The following is a 25,116-nucleotide window of genomic DNA, read 5'->3' as shown; positions in this document are numbered from 1 at the left end:
AGCTAAAGGGGTAAATAAACGTTATGTAATGTAGTGTTCGTATGAAAAATACGTATAGGTTGTTTAGTAGCGTGCTATAATCACTGTCGTTTCCCTGGAATTCTCTTCGCAATCAAATCTGGCCATTGTAATTGAAGGAAAATAAGTTATATATATCAATCATATATCATATATATATGTACTGTTTTTGAGGGTATAGATTTCGTATAAAATAAATTTGTGGCGGTGTGTGAGTTATTAAAATACCAATTTTGTTATTGTAATCAATTAAATATATAAAAAATATGTTAAAATTTTGCATATATGTTTGCTATATATCATGTACTGTCTTTGAAGGTATAGGTTTCTTATAAAATAAACGTGTGGTAGTTTTGTCAAAGTGGAAGCGCTTTGGCATTCGTTCAACCGTACATAGCGAACTCTTTGCTTAACTTGAATGTTTATAAAGACCTCACATATCGATTACTTGTAAGTGCTTGAGACGTGAGGAGAAATAACTTCGCTGTCGAATAAATCGCGTCGTTCACAAATTCTCAGTAAAAACAATTCAATTTTCGCTAAAATTGAGTTTTTATCTTCCCGCCTAAATTTGGTTTACGTTTGAAACTTGGTCTCTAAGGAGATAATAACAGGCTGTGTGACCGCAAAGTCGGTATTGTGACGTCACATGCATGTTTTGAAGGTATTTAGTTACGTAGTTTGGTAAGTTTTGTTAAAATATATTAATATTGATAATGATATAAATATTAACGTAGTGTCCGTGTTACTTTAGTATTTATTTGCTGTTATGTATAGCGTTCTTACTCTGCATAAAAAATGTCAAAAACGTCCTTAAAAAGACAAATTTAAAACGTTCTTTGTGGTCGTTTTACGTCGTAGTAGCGTCTTGTGACGTCATAATGAAAAAACACGATAAACAATCACCTGTTTGTCTTGTAATTATATTATGACGTCATATTACCCTGTTAGTCACCTGTACTTAGAATAGAAATCTTATAAAACGGAAACCGTATTATTGGGGTGTAAATAAATATTCTAATTGTTGAAATTAATGAGTCACAGTTCCAATGTTGTTAGCCGTATTCGGTCTTGTATGTAACTGTTCCTGCCATGTGCAATATAAACGTAAGGTAACTGAATAGTTGTTATAGTGTTAACGGGTATTACATGCTGTTTTGTTGTTTAAACCCCATGTTTTGAGCGGTGTAGGGGATTATTTATAAACTGTTACTGCGGATGTAATGTAATTGTAAGTTAGTCGTTACAGAAAAGAAAAAAACTACTACTCGTTTTTTTAAAGTTAAAATCCTTGTTTGGGGGTTATTTATAAACTGTATCTGCAAGGTGGAATAAAAAAGTCAGATTATTTCTCATATAGACAAGTGTTAATGAAGTTTACCGTTAGCACATAATATCCCATATAATACTGTGGAGTAAGATGGGCTACCGTTAGCACGTAATATCCCATACAGAACTGTGGGGTAAGATGGGCTATCGTTAGCACGTAATATCCCATACAGAACTGTGGGGTAAGATGGATACCTTTAGCACATAATATCCCATATTTAATAATGGTGTTTAAAACAATTTACAACGCATAAAAGTCCAACAAAAAGTATTTTTTAACACGAACGACCGACTTTTTCAACCCACAAAAATCAACAGGTATTAGTGAGACATAATGAACATTTAAGGCCAAAATCACGAGTTAAACGGTTAAGTATTACACCGTAGTATATTAAGTGGGGCAACAGTGATTCATAGGCTCAAGTGTGCTAGATAGTCACTCAATAACGTACGTGGTGACACCTTTTCAACTTTAGTTACAATTACAATAGGGTATGATGGGTACCTTCAGCACGGGGTACCTTCAGCAATTATCTGATCGTGTTTTAAACAATTAACAACGGTCTATGGGAGTCGTGAAGATACGGTTTTATAATTCGTTGAGTATCTTTTTTTTACTACCAAATAGGAAGAGAAAATAGAATGAAAAGGTATCCCGACTCTAATGTTAAGACGTTTTTAGGGAGTATAACTTGTTTATACTTATGCGGATTCAGCCGCGTAGCGTTAAAATTCGGTAAACTTTTGTTCGGCTTTGGTAACGTACACGTAGTTAAATAGATTTAGTTTTAAGGACATAGTAGTATGAAAATTATGTAAAAATCTGCTTTATGATGTAATAAGAGAGCTGTGTTCAGGAATAATGGGCATTGTTTCGCTGTTCTTATGGTCTATTGTCTATTATTTGTTTTGTAACAATATACATTGAACAAGTTTTAGAATAACATACTATGTCAGCTGTCAGGGGGAACGCGTTGGTAATATGCTATCGAGGTAAAGTATAGTGAAATATATATATATATTTGTATATACGTTAGAATTGTAGTGCATGCTTGTACGTCAAACTTCCCCTTGTATACGTTAAGTTACAACTTTAAAATAAGGCGTTTTTGTAATACTGTTGACTGTTGTATATAATGTGCCAACGGTGTCCATCTTACCCCACAGTATGCGTTTAATACGCTAAATTACCTCACTGAATTAAGTCGTTTGGCAGTTATATTGCACAGACACGTTGTAGCAGACCTTAGCATGCGGTACCGGATGTAAATATGCATTATTTATTATTAGGCTTCGGCCTTCAACACGTTGAGTAGTTACGCACGATATATGGTCTGCATCTGCAAGAGTTTTGTTTTATTCGCTATTGCAGCATTTGGGTGTTTTGTGTCAGCGTGGGTATTTCTTTGTTTGTTCTTTTAAGCGGCGTTTACACTACAGCGTAGCTCGCCTCGGTGTAAAAAGAACAAACAAAGAAATATCTACACCCAGCGTTGTTCAGCGCAGGTCAGCGTAGATATTGCAGCAATACATATATGATTGCCTTTTCCGTATTTTATTAAACATTTCAAAAGTTTCAGAAATTATAATTTGCGTTGGTTTATAACTTGTGCAACCAAGTAAACTTTTTTATTTCTGTTTTGTAACCTGAAACGAAGAAAAAAGGGAGAAACGTCAAACTTTGGAAAATTTGAATACTGTTGCTATATTTGTACTGCTACAAGTTTGTATATTCAAAACTTCTCAACAATTCTTTGGATTCAAGATTTCATTGTCGCATATTCTACAAGTGAGAATTCCCTGTTATGACGTAACAATTACAAGATGCACAAGCGGGAAAGTTTACGTTACGCTCTAGCGTCACCTTGCGACGACAAAGATTTGAAATCCCTCCCTCGTACGCCGCGTAGTGGTGGTAGTATCGGCAGGAAGAGCAAAAGGTTCGCGTTCGTGTCAACCAGGATCGGTATACGAAGATCGTCATCCAGGAGGAGACATAGGAGTTCAAGTAGGAGAAGGAACAGCATTAGTAGAAGGTCTTCTGGGATGTATGGCGTGGAGAGCAATAATGGTAGGATATTTTGCATCCGGGCGATGGCGCACCTGAGCAGGTGTTTGGTTGGGCCATTTCATTCAGATGTATGAAAGTGCCTCGTGTGTTGTGGTAATGGCAAACTATGGCCTATAGGTTCTCGACAGGGACCTTACCCATATACAGTAAACACTGTAGTATATTTTACATCCGGGCGATGGCGCGCTTGAGCAGGTGTATGACCTTAATACTCGTGCGGACTTACGTTGATGTTGTTGAGATAATATAAACGCTAGATTCATCCGGCCAAAACTTCCCGGTTTTTACTTTACATGGGTGAGGTCATTTATTGTGGCAATAAAATAAGGGGTTTCGGCCAGAGTTGTTCATTTACCCTATTATAACTCTCAGACCGCTTATATATATATTTAATGAACGACAAACAGTGCACCGGTTCATAGGATAAATCACAGATACTGTACCAGTTGGTTTAGTTTTAACTTTTAAAGTAATTTCCACCAAAATCCGTTTTTCATTTAAACTTTCTTTCAAATTTTCCATCTCGACTTTAAATCTTACTTAAGCTTACTTAAAACTAAAGTTTCACGATCAAGATTAAGTTTCAGTAATTCCCCCGATTAGAAACCGCCACGTCACGTTAATCCGTGGCGCTTGCCATTTGATTGACAACTACACTTATAGTTACAACCTCTCCCACTAGAGTACAGACATACAATAAACAAGAATCCGACCGATACAGTTCGAATTTTTAAAATGTCACCCCAGATTTTGTGCAAAACTCCCAAATTATTTTGCCTATGGACACGAATGGGTGATCTGTTCTTATTAGTTTAACGGTTGAGGTTGCTGAAACTATTGGATATTGGGTTCCACAGTACTAAATAAAATGTGTATTTTAAGAAATCTCTAATAAGTCGCGGCACAACTTATAATACGCTACAGATGCTCACGACTCTAAAAGGGCGTTGTTAATTGTTCAAAACACGATTGGGGAATATGGGATATATGTGCTAACGATATCCCAGCTTGCCCCACAGCACTAAATAATGCATCTAATAATACGTGTAACAACTTCGCCTAAAATCACCACCAAAAATCCATTCTCGCAGCTGCTGACGTAATAATTGAATCGCTGGCTTCAAACAGGTGACCAATGTATCGATTGTTACGTCACAATCTCCCGTGATTTCTCCAGGGAATTGGAACAAGACGCGACACCAAAGTTCGATTATTTACGTCATAGAGAAAGATTAAGTGCTATGCGTGGTTTTATTTCTATAAAGCGTCGAGCGTCGGGCTGGTAGCTAATAAGGAAAATACGGAATAAAGTTTATAAAAGGGCTATTCTATATGGGCGAGGTCCTACAGTGAGGCAAGCCATGGGACTTTGAATTTAGACCAGAGTTGGCTCATTACCCCAACATTGTATATGCACATTCTATTCTATATGGGTGAGGTCCTACAGTGGGGCATGCCATGGGACCTGGGATTTAGACCAGAGTTGGCCCATTACCCCAACATTGTATATGCACATTCTATTCTATATGACTGGGGTTATGAAGGTTCGTCTAATAGAATTCGTTAGTCACACCGGCGTTCAATATTTACGCGCATTTATGGCATTTAAAGATTAATTTCCTTTTGTTGGTTTCAGTATAAACCGTCTCGCAACAAACCTAGCGTTAACTTTGTTTATTATTCTTAAAACGTAAACAAACCGCATCGCTTCATCACGTTTAATGAGCCAATACAGCCCACTATTAAAACCAAATGCGTAAATTTTTCCGGCTGTTCGCATTTGAGCAAATTGTTGGTGCTATTTTCGCCTTGGCTTCCCTCGCCCTTGTAGTTTGCTAGTTTAAGTTTATTGTAGCAGTTTTCAACCTAGTGTTTTAGTATGGAAATTCTTACGGTTTAAGTTGACATATTTATTATAACAGTTTTAAAGGTCTTATGTTTGCTGTTTAGTAGTTACGTTGACGGAGTGTATTGTAGCAGTTTTTTAGTATTTTATTTCAAACTTAAATACTTTACGTTGTATAGAATACTTGGAATCTTATCAGTTTTTTGTTTGCCTAGTTCTTACAAAGTTATTTGCCAGTTTGAGGTTCATGGAGATTTCTTTCTCATATAGTTATCAGTCTCTAATGGTAAAGTTTGGTCTACTTTATCTATTGGCTATATATGTCTGGTTCTATTTGCCCAATTCAGCCAAATAACGATATCCAATTATAGGACAACGAGTTTCGTCTGTTTGTAGGATGATGTTTAAATAGTGGGTTCGAATATAGGTACAGGTTTTCTAAGGTAAAGGATACAGCTTTGCTTATATTAGATGTTTCTGTTTGTTTCAATCCACGCAAATATAACTAGTTTAAGTTTAGTAAGATCGGGGAAGATGGGACACCTTTAGCTCATAATATCCCAATATCCAGGCAGATCGTGTTTTAAACAACTACAACAGTACAAGGGAGTCGTGAGGATATGATTTTATAATTCTTTGAATGTTCTTTGTTTACTACGAAATGGGACGAGAAAATAGAATGAAAAGGTGTCCCAATTTCCCCCACCGTACTATATATATGTTTATGTTTGTTTCAATTCAAGCAAATATAACTAGTTTACCTGAGTATATAGACAACTGTTCGTGGAATAATGTGTTTATATAGTAGGTTGCTGACTAACTATATAGTAAGATTAAGTCTGTATTTTTATTCCATTATGTCGTCCCATTTGGTAGTAAACAAAAAATTACAGAAATATAAAACCGTATCACCACGACTCTAAAAACGCGTTGTTAGTTGTTCAAAACACGATTAGAAATATGGGATATTTTGTGCCAACGGTATCAATTTTCCCCCACGGTACTATATAGACGTGGAATTAAGAAATAAAATTGATCAGCAAGAAAACGTATTGTTGCATTTCAGACAAAAAGAGATATTTTGGGCCAGTCAACTCGGTTATAATGTCTCGCCACACTTTACAGACAGTTGTCGCATTTTCGATTTAAATTCTCGAGTTACGTGCAGTGTGTCAAGTCTGGTTATATTCCACTTCAAAAGATCGTGGTTGTCGTTAAGTCTAAACCCAGGAACCCATGGTTTAACATGCAGTATTGTACTGAATGGTTTAGTGTATTTAGAAAGAGTGTTGCTTGCTTATTCATTAGTGAGCATGAGGCACTAATACATATACCCTGCATAGTTTTAAAAGTCTTGTTGTTTTTTTATTACGCAGGAGTGCTTACTGTATAGTTTATTTATTGGGAGTATTACATGTTAAAAACCTTTATCCCACAGTGAGCATAAGGCGCTAGTATAAATACGCGCATTAACCGTATATTATAAAGCTTGTTAAAGCAGTTTGACACTCGACATGGAGCGTATGTTCGAATATATGTATGTTTGATGACTATGCAGCTCAAATTAGTGTTACTAACATTTATTAACAGTGAGCATGAGGTATTTGTGCTATATCTGTGTAGTTTTAGAAAGTTGTTCTCTTAGTAAAATAGTTTATTTTAGGACGTATTTGCAGTAAAACAACTGACAGTGAGCATGGGGTGTATAAACACTATACAGTATATGGACCATAGAAAACATATATATGTAGGTGACTTGATTATAGTTATGCAGGCCAAGGGCAAAAAATACAAATAATTTATGAGCGGTATGACGTAATGATATACAGTCATACCAGACAACGAGCATGAGGTTCGTATATAGTGAATAAAGGCAAGAAAAGAGATTATTCAGATTTAACATGTATAACAGTTTAAATTGTTTTAACATTATACATTAAGAAATAGCGGGTATATAGTGTAGCTGTATTGGATGTTGTAATTATGAATTATGTGCTTGAATATTGAGTATAGTAAGATGGGGAAAGATGGGACACCTTTATCACAATATATCCAAGTATCCTGACTTTGTTTTAAATATTCAACAACGGTCCATGGGAGTCGTGAGGATACAGTTTTATAATTCATTGACTGGTTTTTGTTTACTATCAAATACGACAAGAAAATAGAATCAAAAGGTGTCCCATCTTCCCCCACCCTACTATATAACTACTGTACTGTATAAGTCAGTGTAATATGTTGCTACCAAAAAAAATGTTATGTGTGTAATGGGTCAACGTACCAACTATGGCATAAATCTCTGGTCCCATGGTGTGCCTCACTGTAGAACCTCACCCATATAGAGTATAAAAGCATAATTTAAGCCCTTAGCTTATAAGACTATAGTAAATATAAGTCTATGCTTAAACTAAAGCTACGCTACTTATAAAATAAAGCTTTTTTATGCAATTTGTTTTTCCTAAATGTTTTTACCATGATGAAGATCGGTATTTGACGTCGAAACGTTGATACGCAAAATGTGTCAAAAGACATTATTTTATAAGTAGCATCGATTTAGGTTGTTTATTACGCAAAATAATGTGCTAGAAAAACTACATTAAGTAAAAGTAAATGCATTAGAGAAGTAGAAGTAGCAGGGTCAGAAAAGCTTTATTACATAAGTAGTACGGTTCAAGTTGTTTATTGGAACATGACACCTGTACTACAACTCGCCACTTGAAAAAGCGGTTTCATATAATTGGCTTCAGGTCACATATAATAGACATGCGGGTCGAAAATAATTTTTGTTGTTGCTGGTATACTGTATGGCAGTTGTACTGTATATACTATGGGCAATTTACTAACGAGGTTAATTAGGTATTTTTTCTCTTTCCTCGTGGAATGGATTAAAAGGTCTTTGGCGTTCGACTAATGGCATGGATTAGTCGCCATATGTTTATGTGTTGTGTTTTGTAGAGGGCAGTTCAGTTTGTGTAGTATTGAACATTAAACGTTGAGCTAATGTTTATTCAAAGTTATATAACGAATTTTGTGCGTTTTTACTTATAAAAAAAATTTATTATCGATGCTGAAGAAGACTAGATTATAGAAGAGGTTTTACGACATGTTATGTAAAATTAGCTCCTAAAATGACACCTAAATTTCACTTTTGAAATATTAACACAATCCGTCACCAGTTTTATAGACACGTATGTAGTTTAGTGATTTTCCAAAATGGTTGATTTTGATTTGGACGACGATGATATAATAGTTAGTAACTGCTTTAACGGCCCGTCTTTCATGCATTTAAACGTTACTTTGCCAAGACCTAAGCGAAGGCACAACAGAAGTACTTCGGATTTAGGTTTCTGTGTTTTTTGAACTTTGAAATTATTTTTTCGTGTTTTAGGTTATATTTTGTTGTTGTATTTTTTATATTATTTGCCGTTTTTATTATGCAATATTTCTTAAACGTTTACGTAACAAAACCGAATATTTTGCAGAAATTTTTCTTTATCATTATAATTTCTGTTTATTTTTAAAATTTAAATTACTCTGTGACGAAATTCTCGCATTATTGCGTAACAAACGGCTTTATTTTCTCATTATTTCGTCATAATGAACTGTGCACGAAATAATTACAGCTGTGTTACGTAACAATCGGTTTGTTTATGTTTCAATTTGAAATGACAAATTGCGCGTTTTAAACGTTAATTATAAGCATAATAACAGCTTGACATATATTTTACGATATCAATATACTAATGTTATTTTATAATACAGGCCTTTTAGTAGGGTGGGGAAGATGGGACAGCTTTAACACATAATATCAAAATATCCTGTTCGTGTTTTAAACATTGAAGTTGTGAGGATATGGTTTTATAATTCGTTCAATGTTCTTTGTTTACTACTAAAGGACACAAGAAAATAGAATAAAAAAGTGTCCCATCTTCCCCACCCTACTATATCTTCAATGCAAAAACAGTAGTACCCTAAAACAGTCAAAGAAATAATGAAATATATATCAGGTATGGCTTATGCGTGAAATGAATTAAACTTAATCCTCTACCTCACAGACGCTTCATCTGATAGCAGAAGAAGAAGGCAACCTTCAGAGGTGTTTCCCCCAAATAGAGATGGAATACCGGTTAGTTAATATGATGTTTATGTATATTATATATAGACGAGGATCTAGGATTTAGGCCAGAGTTGGCTCATTACCCCAAAACAGTATGTGTACATTCTATTCTATATGTGTGAGGTCCTAAACTGGAGCATGCCATGGGACCTAGGATTTGGGCCAGAGTTGGCCCATTACTCCAACATTGTATATGCACATTCTATTCTATTTGGGTGAAGTCCTACAGTGGGGCATGCCATGGTACCTGAGATTTGGGCCAAGTTGGCACATTACCCCAACACCCGGGGTGCTTTTGTACGTCGCTCATGTGGCCAGTATGACCCCGTCCGCCCTGAACTCCGTTAATATAAGATGTTTATGATTATGTATTCCATCTGCCAACATGTGGTGTTCTATAAATATTAAAGTTTAAGAAGACTGCCTGCGACTTTGCAAGTTTTATGATAAAAAAGGTCGTTATAGCAATATAAACCAAGCGACGGTAAAACAAGGAATCAAAAAGGGGGTAATGGACCAACCCTGGTATAAATCCCAGGTCCCCTGACGTGCTGTGCTACAGAACAAACCCTATGTTAGTATATATAGGTTAGAATAAGGTTTTTATATTTTCCTTCATCGTCCCATTTAGTAGTACACAACCAATATTTACAGAATCAAATAAACGAGTCGCGAAATTCCATTGTATTATATATATAGCAAACGACGCGTAGGAAATGGGGCGTATAATGGACTCACATTAATAATTCATACCCGTCGACCTCGCCTATGCATTAGCAAGGCATTGCGTTGAATATGCATGGCCCAAGTACATGCTATGCTGTTACATGCATTTCCGTTATCCTGTGCCCGCTTGTAGCTTGTCAGGTTTAAAATCCGACCTGGGATTTGGGCCAGTGTTGTCCCGTAATCCGGACACCTTTTTATTCTGTTTTCACATTTAGTAGTGAACAAAAAACATTCAAAGAATTTCCAAATTAGGGGTCACGAACTTTAGGGGTCGTCGAGAGTTCACAAAAAAGTACTTCATATATATACTATTAACTGTCGCGGAAATTTTAAGAGTTTAAAATGACGAGTAAAAAGTTTTTTGAAGCACTGGTATATAAGACATAGCAAATCGTAAAACAGTGTTGCCATTTTCCCCGCATACAAGTGTATATAACACGGCAAAACATCAAACGTGCATCACTGCATTGAATGACCGGGAAACGTAAAATCTTTTAATATCTTTAACTTAATTCTATTGGCTCAATGGCCGGTCACGCGAAGGAATGTCTGGTCGTATTTCCGGCTTTTAATATTTATTCGTGGAAGTTTTGCTTAAAGTTTAAGGCGCGTTTTTATACTTGGGGTGGATGGGCAGAAATCTATAGAGTGTTCAGGTTGTCCCACTATGTGTATTAGGTATGGAAGGGTTAGTAAGTGTTTGGGTATGCATTCTGTTTAAACTTTATTTGCGGAAAATGTTGATATAACTAAGTAAAAGCGAGCACTAATTCACAAAATAGGCAGGTTATTCCACTATATAGTAAGGTCGGGGAAGATGGGACACCTTTTCATTCAATTTTCTCGTCCCATTTGGTAGTAAACAAAAAATATTCAAAGAATTATAAAACCGTATCCTCATGACTCCCATAGACTGTTGTTAATTGTTTAAAAGACGATCAGGATATTTGGATATTATGTGCTAAATGTGTCCCATCTTCCACCACCCTAGTATATATAAAGTAAGCCAGGGTTATTATTTTTTATTTGAAATTAGATTTATTGCTGGTGTAAGTTTCAGGTGTTTTCGGTAGGGCCGGCTATCTTACATTAGGGTTAGTCTATGTTGTTGTAAACAGGTTAAGACGTACTTATATAGTAGGGTGGGGGGAGACGGGACACCTTTAACACATAATATCCAAATATCCTGATCGTATTTTAAACAATTAACAACGGTCGATGGGAGTCGTGAGGATACGCGCCCCACTCATCTATACAGTTTGTAAGGATAGATAACTGAATGGACTATTGTCATTGTTACGTGTAAATTGTTACTTAGTTGTTGCCTGTATATTGCTGCTTCAGATGCGTGAATGTTATTTTGTATCGTGGCGCAACAAAGAGGTGCCTATTTCGTCACCGCGTTAATTATGACGTCACATTGCCGCTTGTCCAGTTGCTCTAAAACCACGAACATTCTCTTCTCTAATTATCTTAATTAAGTTAATTACCCAGCGTTGGGGGTTGTATAATTATAATTAGTCACCGCGGTGACAATTGCCACCCCATGTTCGAGTATTATATTGTGACGTCACGATCGTTACGTCATAATAAGATATTATTACGTAATAGATTAACTCAATGTTCGTCTATTGAATTATAATCATCAACTCAACAATGTCGTTTGTTGTGATGCATTATGACGTCATAAGGAAGCTTCCGCTCGCCTTGTCAACGTCACAATCGACATTGATACGAAACAATGATAAATTCTGATTTAGCTAATATGACATTTCCGTAGCGGTATGCTAATTTTCGAGCACTTTGCGATTTTTGCATCACTTGCTTGATCAGTGTTGCACAATCAAAACAAAATTAGTGTTAAACAAAAGTAAAAGTAGTGTTGCACAACGAAAACTCGGTGCTGCACAGAAAAGTAAAAAATAAGGTTGCGCAACCCAAATTAAAATAAAAAACAAAAAAACACAACAAAAATAAAAATTAAATTTTCCCCACTTCCGAGTCCAGTGTTTCCCAATAAAAATCTCCCAATGTAAAACCATTAAATTTTCGCCAAGATTTCACCCGGAAACACTGCAGAGCCTATTAGCACGCTCACGTCTATACGTACATGTTTTTGTTAAGCGGCATCCGCCTTATACATAATAGTAAACTTATACAGCAACCAGTAAGGGTGCAAAGTTATGAGCTTTATGTATATTGTTGCTAACATGCATATTATACGCATAGTTGGATAAAATACCGATTTTTTAGCATTTATTCGCGTACTGATGTTTTAACGTCTTATACAGGTCGTCTTTATCAATATAAATGATGCAGTTTTAGTTAAAAAGTTATAGACTGCTGGCCATATAATACGTATTGGTGCAAAAAAACAAGGATTTTATCGTTTTATAAAAGTCGTCTTCATCAATATAAATAATGCAGTTTTAGTAGGATTAAAAAGTTACAGACTATAACTGTTGCCACCACGCAAATTACGCTTGTTTTGTAAGACATTTTTTTCTGGCATTTATTTGCGTAGCGGCGTTTCCACGTCCTGTACGTGTCGTTTCATCAGGGTTGAATTTAGTTGATTTTGTAGTTTTAAATATAGTGTTAAATAATCGCTATCAGTTTTGTGTCGTTTTGGATTGCAACCATTCCTTGTGAATGATATTGTTGTTATAAGGCTATACGAGCGAGAGGTATTTAAGTCCTGTTTTGAATTATTTTATGACGATGTAATAGCTTCAGCAAATCGACTGTGGGCATGGGAGTGGCAACCATGGATAAGTCACTCAAGTTCCCACCCATGAGGATATAAATGACCAAACCAACCAAAAGTCATGTCTGCTTATCCACACACTGCAATAGCTTCAGCAGCTCGACTGTGGGCATGGGAGTGGCAACCATGGATAAGTCACTCAAGTTCCCACCCATGAGGATATAAATGACCAAACCAACCAAAAGTCATGTCTGCTTATCCACACACTGCAATAGCTTCAGCAACTCGACTGTGGGCATGGGAGTGGCAACCATGGATAAGTCACCCAAAAACACACGGATAAGTCTCGTGTCTCATATACTCCATTAGAAGGCTGTTACAATAATCTAGCCAACTAAATAACGTTATATCCAAACTCGCGTAACCCCACAAGCTTTATTAGAAAATCCCATGGCATAGGATTTATAATGTGGCGTTATCTTTTGTTTAGTAACCGTAGTCATCAGTACTTGTTATATTGGTGCCTGGTGTTTTATATACGTTAGTTTAGATACGGGTTTGTTCATTTACACAGAGCCAAGCTACACTGTAGTGTAAACGTCGTTTAAAAGAACAAACAAAGAAATATCTGCGCTGATCTACGCTGAACAACGCTGGGTGTAGATATTACTTTGTTTGTTCTTTAAGCGGTGTTTACACTACAGCGTAGTTCGGCTCTCTGGAAAAAGAACAAACAAGAAATATCCACACCCAGCGTTGTTCAACGCAGGTCAGCGTAGATATTTCTTTGTTTGTTCTTTTATGTAGCGTTTACACTACAGCGTAGTTCGGCTCTGTGTAAAAAGAACAAACGATAAAATTATAATTCTTGATCGTTGTTTACGCGCTAGCTTCATACGTCATAATTCAGATTTTGTTTTGATCTTCGTTAAGCGTCTGTGACGTCACAGACCACGCGACGATTATCGATTCTTGATTGAACTCGAGAACTTTTCGATTGTTTTGTCACAAGTCACCTGCGAATCAATTGTGACGTCACAATTCACCCACTTGTGACGTCACATACGAGAATCGCGGTCGTAGAGCGATCTATCGCGTTTTATAACCGGTATGTCGTTTATGTCGTAATAATTCACTATTTTAATTAAGAATGACAGGCAGCGATGCTTCGGGCAAAGTTAGCCGACGTTTCGATCAAAGCTGAGTAATATACTTGTGTGGTGATACTGGATATTGGTTAGTTTATATAGGTATTGCTGTATCAGTATGTAAAGTCGCGTGTATCATTTTAGAAGTGTTTGTTGAAAGTTGATTATTATCTGCTTGTTTGGTAATGCTGGCTTTATTTTGTATCTGTATGTAATATGAAGTGTATTGTATTGAAGTAACTTAAATAATGTTGCATATAATTGAAGCAGCCTATTCAATATACGTTTGTGTGGTAAAAAAATTGTTCATGTTTTTATTCTCTTTTATCCTCCCATTTGGTAGTAAACAATGTTAATTGTTAAAAACACGATTAGGAATTATGGGATATTATGTGCTAACGGTGTCCCATCTTACCCCACAGTAAGGTATAGAATGTATCTTATGTTGTAGCACTGTTAGTGTTATGTTCTATATGGGTGAGGTCTTCAGTGAGGCACACCTGAGACCTGGGATGTAGGTATATTACCCCAACACCCAGGGTGCTACCATCTAGACCCCACTGAGGCAGTTTATAGACACTCAATAATAGAGATTCTATTCTATAAGGGTGAGGTCTTCATCAAGGTACACCTGAGACCTGGGATGTAGATCTATTACCCATTGTCAAGGTTTAATTTTATAAGGAATTTTAGACATGCTTGCTGTCATTATATGTACCTCATATGCTACAAGCCAGTGGCATAAATTCCCCAGGTTGTGTATGTACGTTGTTATTCCTTTGTTGTGACTTCACATGTTATGACTGCTATGGCTTGCAGACTTTGCCTAAATATAGAAGTGTCTGCTTACGTATAGGGTGGCATTCACTTGTATTGCTCATGCTATCATGCGTCTAATGCTTAACGTGTGATGGTTATTCACTAACGTTACGATCCCTGTTGCAATTAGTTATATAGTGAAGACTTACATAGTGCAGTTTTATTAAATTAAATGTTTATATAAGTTAAGTTATATTCCGCCTACACTTCAGTATTTTGACAGATAGTTTTCATTTACGATACGAATAATGTTGCAATTAGTTATATAGTGAAGACTTACATAGTGCAGTTTTATATAAGTTACATCAGCTCTCAGCTGTTTATATAAGTTAAGTTGTATTTGACCGACACTTCAGTATTTTTGACAGCTAGTTTTACAAAGTGTCAACAAAACAATAACCTTGAATTAATTTATTTACTTTAGAAAAATTTCAATTCCCTGTTTAGTTACTTTCGAACAGTTTAATTACTAACAAAGTTCAAATAAAGGTCGCGTACCAGCATTATGACATCATAATGTATGATGTTGAACACGTTCAAACTTCAGCAATGGTGTCTGTGATGTCATAGTAGTGTACTTGTGGATTCTATTCGAATGAGAGACTGACGTTTAAGGGAAAATATATAGTAGGTTGGGGGAAGATGGGACACCTTTCATTCTATTTTTTCTCGCCCTATTAGGTAGTGAGCAAGTAAAACCGAGTTCTTACGAATCCCATATACGTTGTTAATTGTTTAAAACACGATCAGGATATTTGGATTATACGTTCTAAAGGTGTCGTACCATTATTTAGTAATGTTCAAGTCACAGCCAGCATTGTCTGTTAACGTTGAAGTAACCTTGAATTGGTTGAATTACAACATTTTTTAATGAGGATTCTTATGCCGTGTGGACGTGTGGTTTTATTTGTTCCCTGGAATTTGAAATTTGATTCCTATATTGGTGGTATGCATGGTTTTGGTGTGTTGTGGGTTGGAATATTGGATAATGTTTGTTGGATAATGCAAGATTCATTATATGTTAACTGTCCTATGTATATGGGTAGTCTAGAGGCTGGGGTAATGTGTTAACTCTGGTCTAAATCTCAGGTTCCTGACAAGGACCTCACCAATATGGAATAATGAAAAAATATTATACCTTGATGCTTGGTATTTGTAAAGCAAGAATATGTAAACTGTTGTTCAAAAACTAGAGAGTAAAACTTTTTATAAAGGCAGGACTAAGCAGTAGTGACAGTTTGACGCCTGTGAAATAAATTTATTTAAAAAGAAACAATTCAGACAGTCAGACCTTAAAAATAATAAAAAATCTAAATTTTTCTCTAAACTTTTCTCCAGATACTTACTAAATAAATAAAATGACTAAACTCTTGAATAAATAGCCATGGATACCCACCCCCCGTTATCTCCCAGTGCTTACCCACCTCGCCCCCACTGCTATAGTGAAACCCGTCGTAAAAGCTACGAAGCCGAGGACGGGCCGGCCATCTTGCGCAGTTTGTCGGCATCTCGCACAAGAGGGAAAACTCGAAACACAGTTTCCGATTTACCCTTGCTTGCTGATAGTATATTTGAGTGCAGTTCATCATTAAGTTTAATGGACAGAGACACATACGAAACTCATTCATCTGGTTCGTTACCTCGTTGTTCCTCTGATTGCTCGGCGTTGATTCAGCCTTCTTCAAGAAATGTAGAGGTTAAACGTAATCATTCTTTGAAGGTAAAGATTCAGGGCTTCTACTGTAACGTAGGGGCCTGGTTGGGGCCTTAGCGTCTCCTTCCTAGAACGTTGGGGCCTACGGGTGACATTATAAGTAACCCCAACTTTTGAAACAGGGGTGACATCATATGTTGGGGTAATCGTAATCATTCACTTAAGGTAACAACTTCGCCCAAAAACACAAGTGTTTATGGATAGGCAAGTTCGCTATACATGTATCATTCAGGCTGGCTGCAAGCGTCATCTTAACCCCAAACCTTTTTGAACACGAGTGACATCAGATGTAATGCGAGGGGGGGTTGCAAAGTTGTCTTATCAGTTGTGGTCACAAGATTTATGACACCATAGTTTCAAGTCAACTTTGAATGATTTGAACGTAGGATTTTTTCCATAAAAGGAAAATCATTATTTTACCGATTTGTGTTTATCAGACCAACAGGTAAAGGGTTTAAACCGTATCAGCACCTGCCAGATGTTCTATTTATTGCAACAATTTCAGGTTTTCGTTTTTTTCCAGATATTACCGCATGTTGGCAGATAAAATATATTATGCTTTTATATGTTACCATTATGCTATGTTACCAATAAATGTCATAAACATCATATTTACAGAATTTCCTCCAAAGAAAAATCCCTCCAATCAGGAGAAGCAAGTCCACCAAACTCAGCTCAGGGAAAGAAAATCGACCTCAAGATATTAAGTATGTTATTTCTATGTTTTTTTGATATCTATGCTGGTACGTTTTTAGGTGTAGTAACCTTGAATTGGTTGCACCACTTTTCACAGGTGTTTATATAAGTTAAGTTGTATTTGACCGACACTTCAATATTTTGACAGCTAGTTTTGTAAGTTATGTATCCATTCACCTCATGCTCAATGTCGAGTTATAACATAGCATCATAATATCCTATTATTACATATTTCCTGTTATTGTTACAAAACAACCATGATTATGATGTAATCTTCCCATTGTTTACTATTGTTTGCTAACAATGATGTGTATTGGCATCATACATCCCATTATGATGTCACAGCCTTTTATTTGTTATCAGTTCTGGAAATAAACAAAATCAAGCGACAAAATACCCCAAACTAACTAATAAACTATATTATCATACTATCATTATATGGGTTCTTGAGGACCTGGCATTAAGTCCAAATTTTTCATTAACTAAAATAATAATAATAAGTTAATAACTTTTATTTGTTTCTTCAATTACGGATTCAAAAAAATGCTAAGATTCAAACAAAAAGTATTATGAAAGATATAACAAAAATAAACATGATAACATTTACATAAAAATATTCAAAATACATTTATACACCGTGAAGATATAAATAGCACATTTTTTTAAAAATAAACAAAAAAAAGTTTTTTAGAATTTTTTTTGTATGATTCATTTCCTTTAAAATGGGGTGTTCTGTGTTTTGGTTTCGTTTTGTTCTGGTTTTGTTGCATTACTTAGTTGGCTTGTGTTTAAAAAGTTAAAGTTATCGAGTATAGACTCATTATAATATAGCAGATGTTTCACCAAGTCTACTCAGTCTTTTACAAGCACTGATGATGCCAACAGTTAAATTATTAATTGATAGTTATTTTTCCACTTAGACAGTTTATAGATACTTAATAACATAGATTCTATTCTATAAGGGTGAGGTCTTTAGTGAGGCACACCTGAGACCTGGGATGTAGGTCTATTACCCCAACACCCAGGGTGCTACCATCTTTACCCCACTAAGGCAGTTTTTTGATACACAACTGTAGTTTTATAGGGGTTAGGTCTTCAGTGACACACACACACACACACATAGCTACAATACACTTCCCAATATTGTTATTTGTTGATTGCATTAAATGAGTCATAACTAAGTAAGTAACTGCGATATTATGACGTTAGTTATAACAAGTTGCAGACATACATACTATATTGTTGTTGTTTAGATATGAAGCATTGGAAGTATTCTGCTAATGTGGTTGCTACCAGGCATAATGTATATAGAGAGAAATTTACTTTTATATTATTTTTTTACTTAGTTTTTGTGGTATGTTATGGTGGGGGAAGATGGGACACCTTTAGCACATAATATCCAAATATCCTGATCGTGTTTTAAACAATTAACAATGGTCTATCGGCGTTGTGATGGTACGGTTTTATAATTCTTTGAATGTTTTTTGTTTACTACTAAATGGGACGGGAAAATAAATCGGTGTCTCGTCTTTCCCCACTACTATATTAGTATCCAGTATTAGTTGTTAGTTTAGACAGTGTATTATAGCATGAGTTATTTTAGTCAAATGTAGATAGTTAAATAAATTTATATTCATAGTTTTACCCCAGGCGCTCCCAAAGTAATCTTCCCACCCTAAAAAGTCTATATATAGTAGGGTGGGAAAGTTGGGACACCTTTAGCACATATTATCCAAATATCCTGATCGTGTTTTAAACAATTAACAACGGTCTATGGAAGTCGTGAGAACACGGTTTTATAATTCTTTTAATTTTCTTTGTTTACTTCTTAAGGGGGGGCGGGAAAATAGATTTAAAAGGTGTCCCCATATTGCCCCACCCTACTGTACATAAAGTTGAGACTATATATATATAAAGTGACGCCTATACGTTGGATTAAATCCATTAAAGTTTGTTTTCCTGTGCATTTCTGCTACCCACCTTGCTTTATGATGTCATATCCTGTTCACACACACCAGGAAGCAACAATGGATCCATTGTTACGTAGTAGTAAGCTTTATTACGTCACAATGCATCAATTGTGTGCACATAATACAGTGCAATACAGCAAATGTTGTTTAATTGTTTAGTTATAACTTATGTTATTAATTGTTTATTTAATTAGAAGATTAATTGTTTAATTAGAAGATTAGGTACAGTTTATAGTTATTGTTTTGATAGATTAAAAAGCATGTATTAATTTTGTGTCGAAAAGTTATCGTTAGCAGTTAATATGTTATTAATTATTTTGATTAATTAGCAGAAAGTTAATAATAATATGTTAATAAGTTATAGTTAATATTTTGTTTGGTTGATTTTTATGTCAATTATTTATCAGAAAGTTGTAACAATTATTTCTAAGAGGTTATTATTTGCAGAGGGCAGTTATTATTAACAGTTATGAAAAAAGGAGGAAAAAACAGAAATTTTATATGCTATACAATGTTGAGAAAATTAAACTCGCGTTTTTTTTAAAAGAGCTTGTAACTTATATATTACATTATGGCTGGTTTCAAAAACAGCAGAAATAAAACCATATTTTTTTAATTGGTAAATTAATAATTAAACACAAAACCTCCTAATAATATCAACTGTTTGATCATAAAATCATAAATCAGTCAAATTATAAAGCAATTATTGAATCTAATCGATAGTTTTATATTTTGGATATTTATTTACGATATACCCAGTCATAAACACCTGTGAAAAGTGGTGCAATTTAATATAAGAGGTGATATAAGAGGTGTATAATTGATTTAGTAAAATTAGGATAAGCTTTATGTAAATAAACTAACTTATAAACTAAAACTTGATTTTTGTCTGTTACGTTTTCGTAGCACCAGATCCTTATGTATTTTACTATACAAGAATCGTTCAACTCTATGAGGACCAGATCAGGGTCAGATTCGTAGAATTTATTACAAGTTAACTCATAAACTAAATTGAACTAAACATTCAGAGGTTTTACATTTTAAAAGACTTTTATTAATAAACTAACAACGTGTTGTATATTAAAAAGTTTTCCAATTAATAATACAGGGTGTAAATATAAATCGAGTAATTACTAATATTAATAATATGATGGTTTGATATGAATGGAAAAGAAAATAATTAAAACGAAACTTTATGGGTATTGGACAAAAAAATACGTGCTTTTTTAAATCATAAAACTTATTTTTCTAAAAAAGATTACAGGGTATGTATATAACTAGGCTACTTTTTTTTACACATATATAAAACTACGAGCATTCTTTTCATAAAAACTACTAAGGACCAATTTTTTTACATTTTAAACGCCTTTTTTTTACTAGACGTTTTACAGTTTAAAGGCTTTTATTAATAAACTAACAACGTGTTGTATATTAAAAAGTTTTCCAATTAATAATACAGGGTGTATATATAAATCGAGTAATTACTAATATTAATAATATTTCAAATTAATATTACAGCTTACAGGGTGTATATATTATTAGTCTAGTTTTTATAACCATGGTAGGGTAGCTTCATATAAATGGTCTACAATGTTGTGTTTGGTATCTTCGGTATTTGACCTTAATTGCTGCCCCATGATGCCTTGTTTCGAGTAAGATTCTTTTACTTTATTTAAATCGAGATATTCTTTTTATTGAATTTGTGCATTTTTTATGAAAATATAAACATTTCTTGGCACTTTTTACTAAAATTTTGCATATTTTATGCAGTTTTTGTTTAATTTTGGATTCTTTAGAAGTTTTTCATTCATTTTCTTATATGTTTTATTACACAGCAGAAGTGAATAATATGCACAACCTTAAATATCCGATACACTACGTGCTCAATAAAATTTTCACTACGTGCCCGTTCATTACTTCACTACCTTTGCAATAAATGCTGCAAAAAAACAGTGTTGCGATTCATTTTTTCCTCACAAAATCCACCTGGCAACACTGCACTTCCTAAATGCTTATATTAAGTAAACAAACATTGAATAGCTGATGCAAAGCAACAGGAAACAAAGTGAATACAACCACACATGTAAACTCTATTCATGCAATAGTACATTGTATATAATGTGTCAATACATTGGCATTTAGTAAAGTACTTCTCAACCCCTGGGTCACCATTTGATTTGGTTGGGTCGCCTTCTACAGTGGTTCACAAACCCTTTTGGATGTTATTGTGAAAGTTGAATTGTTTGTACTTCAATCTTTTCATAATTTGTTGTTAATTAGTGATCACTTTTGACTCTTAATATAAAAGTTAAATCATTTTAATTTTAAACATTTCATAAAATGTTGTTAATTAGTGAATGGCACCTAAGCATATATATATATATATATATATTTTTTTTTTATTCAAGTACAACAAAAACAACATAAACACCTGTGAAAATGTTTTACAATTACCTAAAACATATTTTCGCATTAACTATTACAATTAAACAAGTCTTTTAAATAGTTTCCATTTTTTTATTAACAAATCTCAATAACAAAATACAATTTTTAACCAGTAAAACCTCCAGCTAACCCCATATTCCCCCGTGCAGTGCACTCATGGCGCAGGGTGGGCCCCCTAAGCCCGAGGTCGAGCTCCCCTTCTTCATGCCGGCCATAGAGTCCCCCGATACATTGGATCTTACGTCGTCACCATCAGATTACGACGGAGCGATTGTGCGACCGTTACATCATAGTATATTGGGAAAAGATCATTGCTTTGAGGTGGGGTAGCATTGAACACGTTACCAGTAGCCTATATTACCAAGTATATTACACCACTACCAAAGTATATACAGTACCATTGTATATACCACACTATACATCATAGTATATTGGGAAAAGATCATTGCTTTGAGGTGGGTAGCATTGATTACCAAGTATATTACACCACTGGTTAAAGTATATACAGTACCATTGTATATACCACACTCTACATCATAGTATATTGGGAAATGATCACTGCTTTGTGGTGGGGTCCCATAGTATATTATCATGTTATAGAATCATATAGATTACCTCAATATGTCCCACATTATAAACCATAGTATATTTAAAAAGGCTCACTGTTTCAAGGTGCAGTTTATATTGATGTATGTGTATGTACAAACCAAACAATGTATATGTACATTTTATATGGTTGAGGTCCTACATTTAGGCCAAAGTCCATTACCCCACTTGTCCACATTTGGGGTTCTAAACATATAATATCGCCCCTGTTACAAATGCTTATGACCTCAATCATATAGTATATGTATATCAACAATATCTATGTGCGTTTATATATTAACATACACCCCAGGTTGTTACCCACAAAGGAGATAGCCGATGTTTTGGTTGCGATTCAGCCGGGGAAAGGGAAGCTTGGATCGAAAAGATTAAACGAACGATTAACCCAAACTTGGTGAGTTTTTTACTGTGCTGGTCAACTTAACTTATATAAACACCTGTGAAAAGTGGTGCAACCAATTCAAAGTTATTGTTTTGTTGACACTTTGTAAAACTAGTTGTCAAAAAATTGTCCTAATTACAAAAAATTTCAATTATAGCATGTTTACCATAATAACATAATAATTATACCAACAAATTCAACAATGTTATTAATTCCAGGACAACAGTCGTCGCATCGAACACCAACTTACACTATTCGTACAAGAAGCGAAGGGATTACCAACCAAGAAAAGATATTTCTGCGAGATTTGTTTGGATCGAAAGTTATGTGCGCGAACCACATCAAAGCTGAAGAACGACAGGTGTGGCAGTTATATATTAATATAGAAATAACAAATAAAGTCAACTTTTTAGGATTAACTGTTACATTGTATATATTACATGTGTCTTTACAAAATCTGTTTCTAATATTTTTTAATTTTTTATTAACATATTTTAAAATATAAATAACCAATGAAGCCACAATTATCAAAAAATGTTGTTTTTAACGACCAGTTTTTTTCTTTTAACCAACCAGACTCAAGCAACTGTTTCGAAAGTTAAATATTAGTTTTTGCCATTATTTCCCATTAATGACAATTTTGTTTTAACATATGTGTGAACTGATGTAACCTCTGTACCAATTATGACATCACATCCTGTCCAGCTGCATAACAATATGGCCATTGTTTTAACATAATGTAATAATTATGGTGGATAATTATAAATAAATAGCTGTTGTGGTAGATTCTACCTTTATATATTTATATATTACATTATGCCTGGTGGCAACTGCCCAAAATGTGGGCACTTTCTTAGCATGTAATATATAGTAGGGTGGGGGGAGATGGGACACTTTTTCATTGTAATTTCTCGTCCTATTTGGTAGTAAACAAAGAACATTAAAAGAATTATAAAACCGTATTCTCACGACTCCCATAGACCAGTGTTGACTGTTTAAAACATGATTAAGATATTTGGATACCATGTGCTAAAGGTGTTCCATCTTCCCCTACTGTATATAACATCTTAATGAACAAAACAGCAAAATATGTACATTGTCCTAACCTAATGTTTCAATCACTGTTGGTTCTCACATTATAATGTGCAATACCTCATTCATTATGACATCATAGTTATTATTATTATTATGACCTGAATGTTACATTATGACCTCACAGTTCCCTTTATTCCATCAACAGTAGCGTATTATGGAGCGAACACTTTGAGTTCAGTTCCATGCCCCATATAGAAGATATCACAGTTCATCTATATAAAGACTCTGATAAGAAGAAGAAAAAAGATAAGGATTATATCGGGCTAGTTAATCTGCCTGTGAAAACGCTTGCTAATCAACAAACACTTGAAAAATGGTGAGTTTTATGTGGTTTTTGTAATAAATATGTTAAAACAGAACACCCATGTTATACTGACTGTGTGTGTGTGACGTGAGGATAAATAAGTTACATTTATGCATACTTCTAAAAAAATAAAGAAGCAATCGTACCAATTAATTAATTAGTCGACCTTTTCACCTCCAGGTACACTCTATCAACACCTAGTGGTAATAACAAGGGTAAAGCCGGGGAATCAATGGCTGTTCGTATAAAAGCGAGGTTCCTATCCACAAGGGTCCTACCTACTGAGCATTATAAAAGCTTTGCTGAACACATAAGCGGCAACTATCTGCATATTTGTCAAACACTGAGAAACTCACTCAGTGTTGCCAGAAAAGATGAATTTGCGAGGATAATGGTCAACGTTATGTATGGAACTGGATCTATAAAGGTAACTGGAAACACTGCTTGAATTTTGGCAAAAAATTAACCCTATTGTTTATTTGTTGTGTCTCATAATGGATTGTTGTTTGTTTGAAGTTCTAGAACTTATTATAATATGTGGTTATGACATCATAATGATTGTCTTCAATATTAATTAATGCCTTAGTAAATATTACATTATAAACTAAGCAATAAAAATGACATTTATGACATCATAACTTATGACATCACAACTCATGACATCATACCTTGCATCACAGGAATACATGGGCGACGTTGTGATGGACGAGGTCGATAAAGTTGAGGAAGAAAGTTTAATTTTTCGTGAAAATACGATCGGGACAAAATCGGTGGAAGCTTTCTTGAGGCTTGTTGGGATGGGGTATCTTTATAATACATTGGGTGGGTTGTGGTTGTTCTATATGGGTGAGGTCCTATAGTGACCAGGGGCAATATATTTTAACTGCCTGTTAATAATATATGTCATCACTTTTTAAAATTAAAAAAATATGAAATTAAAAATGTTTTAATTTAAAATTAAAAAGTTTATATTATAAATCTGGGCATTAATTCAACAGAGAAAATTGTTTTAGACTAATTATAGAATTTGTCTGCCATTTTAGAAACAGACAGTTTAGCAAGAATGGGCCAAATTTTACCCTGCTGTTATTTTTATTTTTTTGTGGCTTAAATTTGATTG

The 25,116-nt window shown here is 34.6% G+C and overlaps 1 protein-coding gene across 9 annotated transcripts in view; it reads left to right on the top strand.

Moving 5' to 3' along the window:
* LOC100178487 (disabled homolog 2-interacting protein) overlaps window positions 1-25,116 on the top strand; it is a 51,961-nt gene that overhangs the window by 19,692 nt on the left and 7,153 nt on the right. For 5 of the 9 annotated variants that reach the window (XM_018814980.2, XM_018814982.2, XM_026837803.1 and 2 more), the window contains 8 exons: window positions 9,320-9,390; window positions 17,117-17,205; window positions 21,759-21,930; window positions 22,508-22,609; window positions 22,816-22,958; window positions 23,838-24,008; window positions 24,177-24,423; window positions 24,677-24,818. In XM_018814980.2, coding sequence (XP_018670525.1) covers window positions 9,320-9,390; window positions 17,117-17,205; window positions 21,759-21,930; window positions 22,508-22,609; window positions 22,816-22,958; window positions 23,838-24,008; window positions 24,177-24,423; window positions 24,677-24,818 — 1,137 coding nt within the window. Of the gene's footprint in view, window positions 1-2,926; window positions 3,419-8,440; window positions 8,608-9,319; window positions 9,391-16,142; window positions 16,505-17,116; window positions 17,206-20,684; window positions 20,817-21,758; window positions 21,931-22,507; window positions 22,610-22,815; window positions 22,959-23,837; window positions 24,009-24,176; window positions 24,424-24,676; window positions 24,819-25,116 lie in introns of those variants that run through there. The other 4 variants (XM_018814981.2, XM_018814984.2, XM_018814979.2 and 1 more) reach the window with 4 other exon arrangements.

The sequence above is a fragment of the Ciona intestinalis genome, unplaced genomic scaffold, assembly GCF_000224145.3.
Source record: "Ciona intestinalis unplaced genomic scaffold, KH HT000019.2, whole genome shotgun sequence".
Lineage (NCBI taxonomy): Eukaryota > Metazoa > Chordata > Ascidiacea > Phlebobranchia > Cionidae > Ciona > Ciona intestinalis.
The sequence above is the reverse complement of the archived record's forward strand: the minus strand, read 5'-3'. Positions and strand labels throughout refer to the sequence as shown.